Source organism: Marmota monax, unplaced genomic scaffold (genome assembly GCF_021218885.2).
Source record: "Marmota monax isolate L192 unplaced genomic scaffold, Marmota_monax_Labrador192_F-V1.1 WCK01_AAM20220418_F8-fsc00002, whole genome shotgun sequence".
Classification (NCBI taxonomy): Eukaryota; Metazoa; Chordata; class Mammalia; order Rodentia; family Sciuridae; genus Marmota; species Marmota monax.
In genome coordinates, this window is record NW_026693571.1 from 16,601,937 (window position 1) to 16,615,040 (window position 13,104).

General features: G+C 34.2%; 1 protein-coding gene across 2 annotated transcripts in view; it reads left to right on the plus strand.

The window, feature by feature from the left end:
• The window catches only part of Ppp3ca (protein phosphatase 3 catalytic subunit alpha), a 310,937-nt gene that overhangs the window by 234,772 nt on the left and 63,061 nt on the right, over positions 1-13,104 (plus strand). For both annotated transcript variants that reach the window (XM_058583828.1, XM_046458923.2), the window contains exons 4-6: positions 2,949-3,060; positions 4,116-4,261; positions 7,656-7,795. In XM_058583828.1, coding sequence (XP_058439811.1) covers positions 2,949-3,060; positions 4,116-4,261; positions 7,656-7,795 — 398 coding nt within the window. The remainder of the gene's footprint in view (positions 1-2,948; positions 3,061-4,115; positions 4,262-7,655; positions 7,796-13,104) is intronic.

The following is a 13,104-nucleotide window of genomic DNA, read 5'->3' on the forward strand; positions in this document are numbered from 1 at the left end:
CTTCCTTTTCATTTGCAGAAATAGAGTCAGCATTTCTTGATTTCCTACCATAGGTACTCTGCATTCATTAAATAATAAGGGAAATTAAATGTGTATTGCATCACTGGAAAGCCGTAAACAGACATGATTAAGAATATTTAGCAGAGCAATTTTGTATCTCTCTTTGCTCAATTAGGAAAGTGCTTCAGTAAGAAGTAATTACGACTAGAGGTGATAAAGTTATAAAGCCACATGCTAATGTCAAAACAAGATCTTTAACAGATGGCCCAAAAGAAAATGTGGGTTCTAAAATGTGATTTCTCTAGAGTATTAGAGTTTTAAAAAAATGTAGTTAAGATTTAAAATGAGGAGATTAAAGCTTTGCTTTAAGATAACTTGTTACAAGCAAAACTAATCTAAAGGTCAAATTTTTGATTACATGTTCAGAAGATACTGACTGGAAAGAGGCACACAGGAACCTTCTGGGTACGGGAACATACCTGGATCTAGGTAGTAGTTCCATGGAACTATACATATGTAAAAATTCATTGACCTATGACTTGGGAGGAATGTACCCAAAAGATAGCTACAGAGCAGTCTAAGCATGTAAATAAATTGCATTCAAAATAGCAATTTCAGCAAGTGAATATATATATTTATATATACATTATACACACATATATAATACATATTTATATATAATACATATGTGTATATATACATTTATATACATTATATACATAATACATATTTATATATACAATATACATAATGTATATATAAATATATAATATATATTATTTATTATTATTATTTTCATTTTCTTTTCTGAGGGATTGAACCCAGAGGCACTTTACCACTGAGCCACATCTCCATTCCTTTTCTTTTTTTATTTTGACACAGGATGCAGCTAAATTTCTTAGGCACTGCTGAGTTTCTGAGGCTGGCTCAAACTTGCAATCCTCCTGCCTCATCCTCCAGAGCCACTCTCATGTACCACCAGGCCTGGCATGTAAATATATACATGTAAATATATTTTAAAGGACTTTCCATACTCATTTCTATTCCAAATTACACATTTTAAGTTAATAACCTATTTGGAAAAAATATATATATACATATGTGTATATAATTTCAATTAAAATACAGTCTTCTACATTTTTAAATTGGGAGCTATCATTTCATTGATGTTGATGATAGTTTATAAATAGCTTCCCTGGAATGTGAGAAAAGCTTTTTTTAAATATTTTTATATTTAGTTGTAGATGGACACAATACCTTTAATTCATTTATTTATTTTTTATATGTGGTGCTGAAGATTGAACCCAGTGCCTCACACATGCTAGACAAGTACTCCACCACTGAGCCACAATCCCAGCCCCTGAGAAAAGTTCGAGTAATACACACATCACTTTTTAAAACATGTCAGTGGAGCTATCAAGCCTGATACACAAGAGCCTCCTTAAGCCACCATGCCATCCACTGAGATGACAGGGAACTGCACATACAAGTCCGAGAGGCTTCAAGCAACACTCATACAGCCCCTGTGGTCACCTCTTCAGAAGTACTCATATCATAGTTCACATGCACTTAGCTAATAACTAAAATTGGGAAGTGGTAATGAGAAAATTAATTAATAAAAGAAATGATGTATATATAATTTAATGTCAATCTTTTATTTTTTTCTTCAATCACATGTTTATTATTTTAAGACAAATCTTGTCTGAACATTACAGTAATACACATGTGCTTTGATAATTAGTATTTTCTCCAAATGTTGGGCTGTCTATTCAAATATAACTAGTCTCCACTCATTTCATAAATTATAGAAACTGATGGAAGTAATTATTCCTCACAGGTAGCACAGTAAATAAATTGGCAATAGTCTTCTCCATAGACATTATTGGGCATATCTATATTATGTTGGGAAGCTGATTGTTATTTGTGTATTTTTGTCCTAAATTTGAGTATCCAGAATCAGACCTGCCTCAGTATTTCTGTGGTGTTTTGCCTTCTCATCTTCAGTTTTAGAAAGTAAATTTCATGAGTATGAGGCAGCACACTTGTTTCCAAAGCATGGTTTCCCATTCCCTGAGGGTTCTTATGAATGCCAGCTGAGGATAATAAACTTTATAGTAGTACTTGAGTACTCTGGTTAGCTCTAGTTAGCACACCTTCCAGGAAGAGTATGGCAGTACAGGTTGATTCCACACTTGGTGCCTGCATAGATGACCATCACTGTCTCAAAATGCAGCGACGCATAACTACTTTTAGAGTTTTAAGGTATATGAAATGTATTCTCTGTCATTAGTATGTGAGATTCTCTGGCCATTGATTTAATAATGTTTATATGTAAAACTAAAAGGTAAGACGTGAGCCTCCATGGGAGGAGAAGTCAGGGAGTTAGTGAAGGAGAGAGAAAGTAAGTGAAAATGACAACAAAATCCGCATCTCTTGGCTTGTCTGTATTGAATTGCAAATCATGTCTTGCCCTTGATTTCTTCTTCCATTTCTGTTACATGATTTTTTTTAAATAATGGAGATGTATAAATAAAGTGTCTTTTTAAGTTTATTATTTGTTTGCTCACCATAATCCTTCTCGTACAGTTAGGCAGTATATTTTCTTTCTAGTGTACTTTGATTTAGGCCTCTTCCTCTTTCCCTGTGTTTCTGCATACCCCTCCCTCACTTCCCACAGGCCACAAGAGTTTCTTTCTGTTGACTGCTCACCCTGTTGTTTCCTGTGGCCTGTGATCCTCGGTGCATATATATTTCAAGCACAGGTGAACCTGGGCTTTGTACCAGCTGGTTGTTTGTTATGATTGTCATTATCCTTCCTAATAAGATCTAGGCGGCAGATCTTTGGTCATGAGAATACATTTGATTCATGTGTTCCTGATATGTAAGCAATGGAATGAATAAGTATAATGAAAAATGTTGATGTTCATGTTCTTTTTTATTTTTCTCAGTGTGTGCTGTATTTGTGGGCCTTGAAAATTCTTTACCCCAAAACACTGTTTTTACTTCGTGGAAATCATGAATGTAGACATCTAACAGAGTATTTCACATTTAAACAAGAATGTAAGTATACTGTAAGCTTCTTCCTTTAATACTGTATGTAGTAAATTGTCATTTAAATCAATAACTAAGAGCACATTATAATATGATCCATTGCCTAACAGTTAAAAATTTCAAGTGACACTGGTTCATGTTATTGCCTATTTCTTTCTAAGCTTGAGCAGTTATAGAAATTCTAATTTTATTTTCAAGTTAAAAATTCTCCAATTAATATTCAGATTAATTTTGAGTATATTTGAGAATTCAAATTGATATTTGGTATAGTTGATCTTAAGAGGCAAGTAAGTTTCCTTTTTAAACCAGTTAAGTGTACTACTGTTTGAGACAGTAATTCTACCCTTAAATCTCATATCACTCAAGAAAAGCAAATGGAGGTCAGACAGAACCTCGTTCCTCTATTTTTGAATCTGATGTATACTAACCTCTGTTCTACTTTACAAAATTAAAGAGATGGCTTTCTTCTTTAGATATCAAGACTAGGAGCATGTAGTACATCATGTAATTTCATTTTCTTCCTCTCAATTTTCCCCATTTTCCACTAAAGCCTCAATTTCTGTCATGTGTTTATGTATTCAATGGAGCATGAAGACTTCTCTCAAAACATTAGATACAAATCAATAGGGGAAAAGCAATATGCAGTGAGTGAGATATGAACAACTTTAGAAAACTTCTTGCCATCGGCTTTTCTATAAAATCATTCAGGAATATCAGCCAGTTTTATGACCATCATTCTTTTGGTCTCCAGTTAAGTGTGTATTTTTGTGGTGATATGTCTACAGATAATTAGCCAGAATATATGTAAAAAGTCTCTTCTTTGCTATAAAAAGTCATAAAAATTATAAAATATGCTTGAGTAATAAAAATATAAAATACCATATTAAGATTAACATATAAATCTTTAAAAGTTGTATTTGATTCTGTTTCAAAATTTTGCAAAGTGTAATTTTATGCTTATCATGACATATTGGCAAGAAAATGTTAAAAAGAAACAAAACTATTTTAATGCATTGATACTAATGATGAAACCATGAGAGTAAACATTTCACCATGTTTGAAAGGTAAAATAAAGTACTCGGAGCGTGTGTATGACGCCTGCATGGATGCCTTCGACTGCCTTCCCCTGGCTGCCCTGATGAACCAGCAGTTCCTGTGTGTACATGGCGGTTTGTCTCCAGAGATCAACACTCTAGATGACATCAGAAAAGTAAGTCCTTTTATTTTCCAAAAACTCCACACATTTTTTCTTGATGCCCAAATCCCCAAACACATATCTTCTTATATTATCTTAAAATAATATTACCTGGAATTATTTTAAGGTATTTGTTTACACTAATATATATGGCATTTTATATGTGATGAGAAGACTTTGTTCACTACCAAGCTTCCATTTAGGAAGTCTAACTAAGATTTCTCTTCAAGAATTCTGAATATTTGAGAACCATATTTATTGTCAAAACTTCCACCCTCTACTTTTAGAGACCTAAGAAACTTTCCTTGTACTTATATCAAAGAAGAAAAGAAAGGTGAAAATAATTCTAATTTTTTTATTACTCTTCCCAGTAATTTTTGCCATAATAATTTGGTCACATTTTTTTTTAAATTACTCTAACTGAATCAGGTTTCTGCTGAGTTTTGTTATAAATATATGTTATAAATATTTACTTAAACAAGTAAATATTAAATATGTAGTTTAATATTTACTTGTTTAAGTCTTATGTGTTATAAGTAGACTGTAGCTCAAACAAGTGAGGGCCTAATTTCAATGAGTACAGAATTTTTTGCTTGAATATAGATTTACTTAAGATTGATAGTGGACACAACTCAAATTCCAACCCTTGCTTATTATTACTTAAGTGGTATTTGTACAAAGATCCCTTGGTGTCACTTGTTGGAATCATTGCCACTTAATTGTTTTTTACATTTCCCTGTGTTTGAAAATTTCAGTGCTTAATCTCAGAAATCTATATATTGAATAATATTTATCAGTTAATTCCATCAATTGCCTTAATATTAAATTAGTAAATAGTATTTTCCCATAGTGTTTAGTAGAGAAGGAAATCAAAGAGTCAGGTGAGCTTTTCACATATTAGTAACCTTATAATCAGTTACTACAATAAGTACAGAATGGAAAATGGAATAGGTCAGAGTATAAATAGCTGTAGTTGTTCTGTAATGGGCTTCAGGGATGTGCATTTATGTTTTAGTTGACTTTATCCAGTTTTATGGACTTACTTGGATGAGAAACTTGCCAAGTATCCTAACAGGGAGGATGAGTGAAAAATTCACTCAATATAGCCCTTTCCTTATCTGAACACAGCTGATGTATAGATGTATAAAGTTCTGCACCACAAATAATAAATAAAAAAGATATGGCTATTGGGCTATTTTGTTAAAGATACAATCATGGGTAAAAATATAATCTACAAACCTCTACAACCCACACAAAAAATCATTTCTACGTGATTCTCATTTGTTGTGTTTCTTTAGTAATTTTTCTTCATGAAACTCATGATGTTGAGGAAATAACTTATTAAATCATGAACATATTTAGATATCATAAATCTCTACTGCCAGGAACTCAGTATTCTTTAAAAAGCTTATTGATTTTTAGAGAAAAATTATATTTAGGGTAGCAAAGCATACAATTTTTTTTTCTATCAGGAGATTTCCATCCTTAAGGTTCAAGTGAGCAGGTGTTAAAATAGTGTTGTAGATAAATTGTAAATTATACCGGATTTACTTTCCTCCGAGAAAGGAATTACATGATTGTTATTTTTAAAATCATACACGGGTACATTAAATAAACCTCTGTTTTATACTTTACTTGGGTTAATTTTTAAGACACCATTACATATTTGCTTCTGGTCCTCTGAGCAATCTGTCTTTGCTTTCAATTTAAAGTGCTATACAGATATGTTGTTGAAAGGTAATCATGGAGTTCATGTATAGAAAGTTCCTTTATATATGAAGTTAGACAAATTCTTCTACAACCTGATGGACTCTTGAAATCAGTCACTAAAGGTTTCATGATACATTGAATAGTTAAAAAAATATACCTGCAATCCCCAGAATTTACTTTTTGGCGTATTTCAGATATTCTATACAATTTTTTATATATCATCAAATTCTAAGCCTTGCCATAAAATGATTTTGAGGTTTTCATTTCACTATATGTCAGAGTTTTTACTACACTTAACTTTATTTCATTTTGTATTTACATATTTTAGTGTAGATGGTGTGAACCTCTAAACTGACTTTATAATTTTTCCAGAGTAAATTCTATATTAGGGTTGCTTTCCCAACCTGTGATTGGGAATTTATATTGGTCTGAAAACCTTCCCTCCTCCACTGTTCTACCTCTAGTAATAAATTCTTATTTCTCTGTAAGAAATTATGTATTTGCATGGACAAGCAATATTTTTCTTGGATGAATTGTTTCAAAGACATAAGTTATTTAAATTTCTCAAACAAGTCTACATTTATAATGAATACAGCTCATATAATGGTTGAAATATAGAGGTGTCTTATTGAAAATTTTCATTGGGTGTTGAAAATGTGAAATATTTCTTTGTTTTCTTTAGATAATATTAAACACCAGAATATAGAAAAACCATTACTTCATCATCTTGTATGTCCCAGGTGAAATAGAGAATTCCACTGCTTGTCAGCCTAATATTTAAGCTGTCTCTACTGGATTTTTCCAAATAGTCAAGTATTGACTCTGAAGTACATCCATTATTAATGGATTTTCATAATAGTTTTATGCATTTTTTCATTGCAATTAAATTATGATAAACTCAAGTAACAGTCTTATCAGATTGTTGGTGGGCTGTTATTTCTAGTTATGTTGTTCATACTTCCTAAATGCACCTTTCTAAATTGAAATATGACTTTGATAAACATTTATCACTGAAAAGTGGATTTTATATGAAGGATTCAGGTAAAACTGTAATGTTTAGAATGTAAGCTAAAGAATGACCCCAAAATTGTAGAATGATTTGATTCCTTATCATTTCTTTTATTTCCCGCTTCCATAGTTGTATGGAAGACTGTGCTTTTGTTAGACACCTAGATGGGCCCTAATGACTTAATATCCATAATGTCATATAGCAAGTAGCTCCTCTTAAATCATAAGTCTTCTGCTCCCAAAATCCTGTTGTTAATATAAAAATCTAATGGAGGAAGTAGGAGGAATCTCCCCAAAGATAATTAACACTTCTCCTTTCACAAATGAAACACAGATGGAGTCACATTAATTGGCAGTGGCTAAAACACTTGGATAAATAAAATAAGTAAGGAGAGGTAAAGATTAAAGGAGGAGAGGAGAAAGGGAAAAAGAAACTTTGGGGACTATTGAGGCAAGAGAAAGATAAAGATAGTGATAAAGACCAAAAAGAAATAAGCTCATCTGGAGAAAGAAGGAAGGAGTCGACTTGGCGATGAAGAGTAGCAAGATGGGAAGGAAAGAAGGAAAGCAGAGGAGAAGTGAGCAGTGGAGTTCACCTATTGGGGAGAGGCAGGTGGACGTGGTTTCCTCTGGTTTTTGAATTCCAAGTTCCCAAAGATTAGTATTTTGCTCTGTCTTCTATTTTTCTTAGTTAGACCGATTCAAAGAACCACCTGCTTATGGACCCATGTGTGATATCCTGTGGTCAGACCCCCTGGAGGATTTTGGAAATGAGAAGACTCAGGAACATTTCACTCACAACACAGTCAGGGGATGTTCATACTTCTACAGGTGAGGACCCAGGGCTCGCCGGTTGGGACAGGTTTGCCTCATAAATGCTGGAATGTAGCAGCCATTGGATTCATTAATGACATTTGTATAACTCCTTTAGGTAACCAGGATAAGCGAAAGGTTCACTTTGATAGTTTGGCTCAAATGGGTTCTTAGAATTCTCACAATGAAAATATAAATAAATGAGTGAATAAATTGATGTGAAATATATATATATATATATATATATATATACACACACACACACACACACACATACATAAATACACAATTTCTGTGAAGAATAGAAAAGGCAGAAAAGATCATGTGATGTGAGAGTGGAGAGGCTGCTGAAGAAGATGGTAGGATTAAGTAGAAAATCTCTTCTACTTCAAGAACTCCAGTGGAAAAAAATCCATGACCGACCTTGAGTTTTCATTAAATATGCAATCACATTTAAAATTTTTTACCAGTTCTCATGAATTCAATCAGAAAAATAACTTTCTGTTGGTTAATTAAATTACATTCAAGCCATTCATATATATATATATGAAAATAAAAACATATACACATATATTTTTTTAAGTTTGTCAAGCTTCCTGTATAAATTAAAATTAGCAGCTAGATAGGTACATAGGGAATTTATTTTTAGCACCTTGATAACCAAGTTAAAATATTTTTACATTTGCAGATCTCTGGGGATTTATTCATTCCATAACATTTCAGAACACTTTACAAAGAAATCTACCAAATAATTGGGTTTCTGCATGTGCTCACTGTTTTCTTGACATGTCTCCCCAATTTTAGCTTAGTGTATCTGTCTGATTGTCTTCAGTTTCACTAGGATCTCCTGTCTTAGATTTGTGGCTTACATGAAAGTTTAAAGAGGGAAACAGGTTATGAAAAGTTGAGAATTTAAATTCTAGAGTATATCTATCTACCTACCTACTAACTAACTTACACTTTCTTTCCATCTGCTTTCTCTCCCTCTCTCTTCCTCCTTCCTTCCTTCCCCTCTCTCTCTCTCACTCCCTCTCTCTCCCTCCCTCCTTGCCTCTCTCCTCCTTCCTCCTCTCTCTTTCTTTCTTTCTCTTTCTTCCTTCTCTACCTCCCTCCCTTCTTCCTTCCTTCCTTCCTTCCTTCCTTCCTTCCTTCCTTCCTTCCTCCCTCCCTCTCTCCCTTCCCCTTCCCCTTCCCCTTCCTTTCCCTTCCTCTTTCCTCTTCTCCTCTCCCTCCCCCACCACTTTACTTTCTTTCCTAAAACCAAATGTGGCATTTCCCCAAAGTTAGGGCTCAATTCCAGGCAGGGAGTTAAGGTAATGGCAGAGCTGGAAGAAATTCTATAAAACACATCCAGTTGCATACCTTCTATCTGTGAATTAAGCAGATATCCTTTGTATAATTTTGATCAATCTTTTCCATGGTAGAGCATTTTGTTTTATATTATTTATATTTATATATAAATATATATATTTTTACTATGAGGGAAAAGTGTTGTTATTCTTCTGTTGATGTGATTGAGAAATTATAGGTTGTAGGTAGAAAATCGTACACTGTGAAGGATTAAAAAATCTTTTTTATACTTAGTAATAGAGAGGTTTATTCTAAACTTTTTTATCCAAAAGTTATAATCCACCTCTATGTTTTGAAAATTTGGTCACCAAGTCTAAGGAGCTATTTTGGACAAAATGAAGAAACATGTATAATATTTATGAAAAAATCCTAAAGATTCTTTGCAGTAGTTAATTTAGGAATGATCCTTTATTAAAGATGTTATTTCTAGAGAAAAGTTAAGTATGATTGAAGTATATAAAAGCCAAGTGTTCAATTTTCCAAACCTGGTATTAAATCCCCAATCATACTAGAAGTTTAAATTACCTGTGTGATGCCACTGAGTTGTTCTTTATTATCATAGTATCAAACAAAATACAAACTCTTGATTTTAATAGAGTTCCATTCATTAATTCATAGCATGGCATACTGCCATGAGTTTTCTGCATTAGCTATCCGTATAAATCATTCTGAACCAAGTCCCATACTGAACTTACATAAAGTGTAGTATTTTTATTTTGTGAACATATACTCAAAAATGTGTTTAGATCAGGAATAAAATCTATCAACTGGATAAGTTGAGAATTAAGCATGTTTTTAGATTTTATTCTCCACAAAATGATTAAATCATTTCATAGGAGGTTCTTACAGATATAATCTTTTAGCCATAACAAATTATTGTGAGGTTGAGTATTTAAATCTGCAGCTCACAGATTCCAACTACTTGCAGAAAAGTCAAGATTATGTTTTGTCTTAGAAAGATAAAAATGTCTTTCCTGTTCTCCTGGAGCTTTTTGGTCCTTTTGCCTTTAGCAACATCTTGAAAATATTGAGGCCTTTTCTAAGGTGATGGTTTCTACAGTTCATCTAGATGGACACAAACAAGCCATGAAATTAGTAGAGAAACTTAGCAACAATTACCTGTTCAATTAATTGGAGTAATTTACATATACCACATCCAGATTTATTTTTCATGTTCATGTATAGTTTGCATATATAACAATATGCAATCCTATCACTAACATATTGTCTTGGTTATGATTGACATTCAAACAAAAGTTATACAGAAAAATCAGAAGGATTTTTTTAAATTCTGTCCCTGAGACTTATTAGACAGGCAAAGTGATGGAGAGGAAAAAATCCATGGGAATCTGTTTTTGCCCCCGTGCTACATTTATTTTTATGATCTTAGAGTTTGCATACTCAAATGCCTATAATGTTCAAGCAGGTAATTGAGCTACTTGAGCAGACCAAGTGTTAGACTGAAGATGACATAGGAGGTAAAATACTCACTTTCTTGTAAACAAAGGAAAACTGTTGGCAGGATATGGTGCTTAGGTTGTCAATTTGTAGCTCTGCCTTGAATGAATCATATTCGCTTCTTGTTTTGAGTTTTCCTGCTTCAAAATGAGTGAGTTCAGTTCCTTTAAGCGCTGAGTCTTGAAGGACATATTGACAGACACTGTTAGTATTGAAGGCTGCAGTTACATCTCACTCTAATCACTTCTGATTTCTTGATCACAAATTTCCATCTCTTTACATGCTGCTTAATTTCTCTGCAGCAATTGACCTTCTTATCATTCCCTTCCCTTTTGAAATCCTTGGATTCCTCCTCCCTACTCCCAACTTATTTTCCTCTAATTTAGCAGCAGATGCTGCCTCTTTCTTTGTCTTCTTCATACTTTTTTTTTTTTAATTCACATTCTCTTCTAGGAACCTGGCTCACTTGCCCAGGTCCACTGTAAACTCGAAACTCTGTGGTTTGCTTATTTAATCTGTGTCTTGCCCTTCATCTCTTTATCTTCCTGGGCTCCAATCCCCTATGTCTATTTGTCTGATGCAACTTTCTGTCTAGGTATTCCATTGTCCTTAACCTGCACTTAACTTGTTTGAAGCAGGTATATACCTCCCACTTGCTTAATCCCCATGGAGATGCCTCCTGGTTTTTTGGAGGTTTTGGTTGTTTAGTTTTAATAGCATTTTATTCTCCCAGTTATACAGACTAGCAGGTACATTTACCTTTTCTTCTTATATTGAAATTAGCACCAATCAGACATCATGTCTTATTAAAACTTTCTTTATAATATCACCAATAACTAAACCATCCTGCCTTCTTTCCCTCCCATTCTAAGTTGAAGAAAATTTGGGCAGTTTTAATCTGTTGAAATCACACCAGAGCTCTCTGCTCCCAATTTTATCAGTATCCTCTCTCCCCCTCCCCTTCCCTATTTCTACACTTCCATTCATGAGCATCCTTTATGAGAATCCACTCACTTATTCAGTTATTTAACAAACATTCGCTGAGCACCTATTGTGTATGCCCTCTGCTAAGTTGTATAGATGCTCAGAGTCTCTGCCTTTAAGGGAATGATAGTCTAGTAGCAGAGAGCAAACAGCAAAAACAGACCAAGTGCAAGATACATAGTGCCATCACAGGTGTGCAGGCCATTACACACATGCATACAAATACGGAGTTAGGAGTCTTAACCCAAAGACAAGGTGAACTAGGGCTTTAGGCACAGGTGTTACCAGAGTTTGAAAAGATGAAGAAAACATATCCATCCAGTCATGGAAGGGTAGCTCTTATAGGCAAGGAATGTGGGAGAGTTCTGCAAAAATGGCCACTTGAGTTGTTTTACTTCACTTCTATTCCCAAATTACATTTAGCTGCTTTGTTGTTCACTGAATCCGAACATTCATATGACTAAGCTGTTCTCCTATTTTTATACATGGTAAACATATGTACATATGTGTACCAAGTTATAGCATGAATAATAAACTTTAATATGTATATTAGACTGCACATAGCAACATGGATGAGTGGCACAAGTATAATTATGAGCAAAGGAGACCAGGTACTATTTATTAATGGTACATGTTATATGATTCCATCCAAATGAGCTCAGCATCTGAGAAAGCTAATCTATAATGTTAAAAGCCAGGATGATGGATACTTAGTTAGGAAGTGATTATGAAGGAGCAGTGAGTTTCTTGGGTTCAGGTTATGTTCCCTGTCTTCATCTGAATATTAGTTACCAGGATGTTTACTCTGTGGAAGCTTATCAAGTTGTAATCTTTTGATTTGTGCCTTTTTCTGTATTGGTATTTTACTTCAATAAAAAGTTTGCTGTAGGGCTGCAGATGTAGCTAAGTGGTAGAGTGCTTACCCAGCAAACATGAACCCTAGATTGAATCCCTAACATCACAAAATAAAATAAAAAGTTTACCTTCAATAAAGATTGCTTGCCACTTCTGAGGCCGCCTGCAGCCAAGTATAAGCGAGGACTTAAACTCTGCAGAAGCCTGGCAGGAAAAGTTGGAGCCCTATGGGTAAAATCAAATTAGTTGGAGAACCCTGGGGCAAAGAAGAAATACAGCAAGCACTAGAAAAAGATAGGCCTGACAGTGTCTTGGAAAACTCAGATCATACAGGGCTAAGTGCCCATCTACAATAGATATCAAGAAGCAAGTGAGAATGCAGTAGGGCTGGGAGAGGTTGAGGGCACCTAGGAGGTGGAGGCTGCCAACGAGGTACCTTGGAAAGTGATTGCAGCCTTCCTGCTTCTGCTTTGCTGAAGCATGAGGCAGAAGAGAAACCCTTTGCACCTCTCACCTGCTTAACTGCCTCTCTTTGAGGCTATCTCCCCAACTCTGCTTGAGCTCTAGTAAGCTGATAGATTGTTGCCAACTGTTTAGGTGGGAAGTGTCGGAAACATCCCTCTCTTAAGACGCTCAGTATTGCTTAGGGCAGATATGTGAATATATTTTACATCACAACA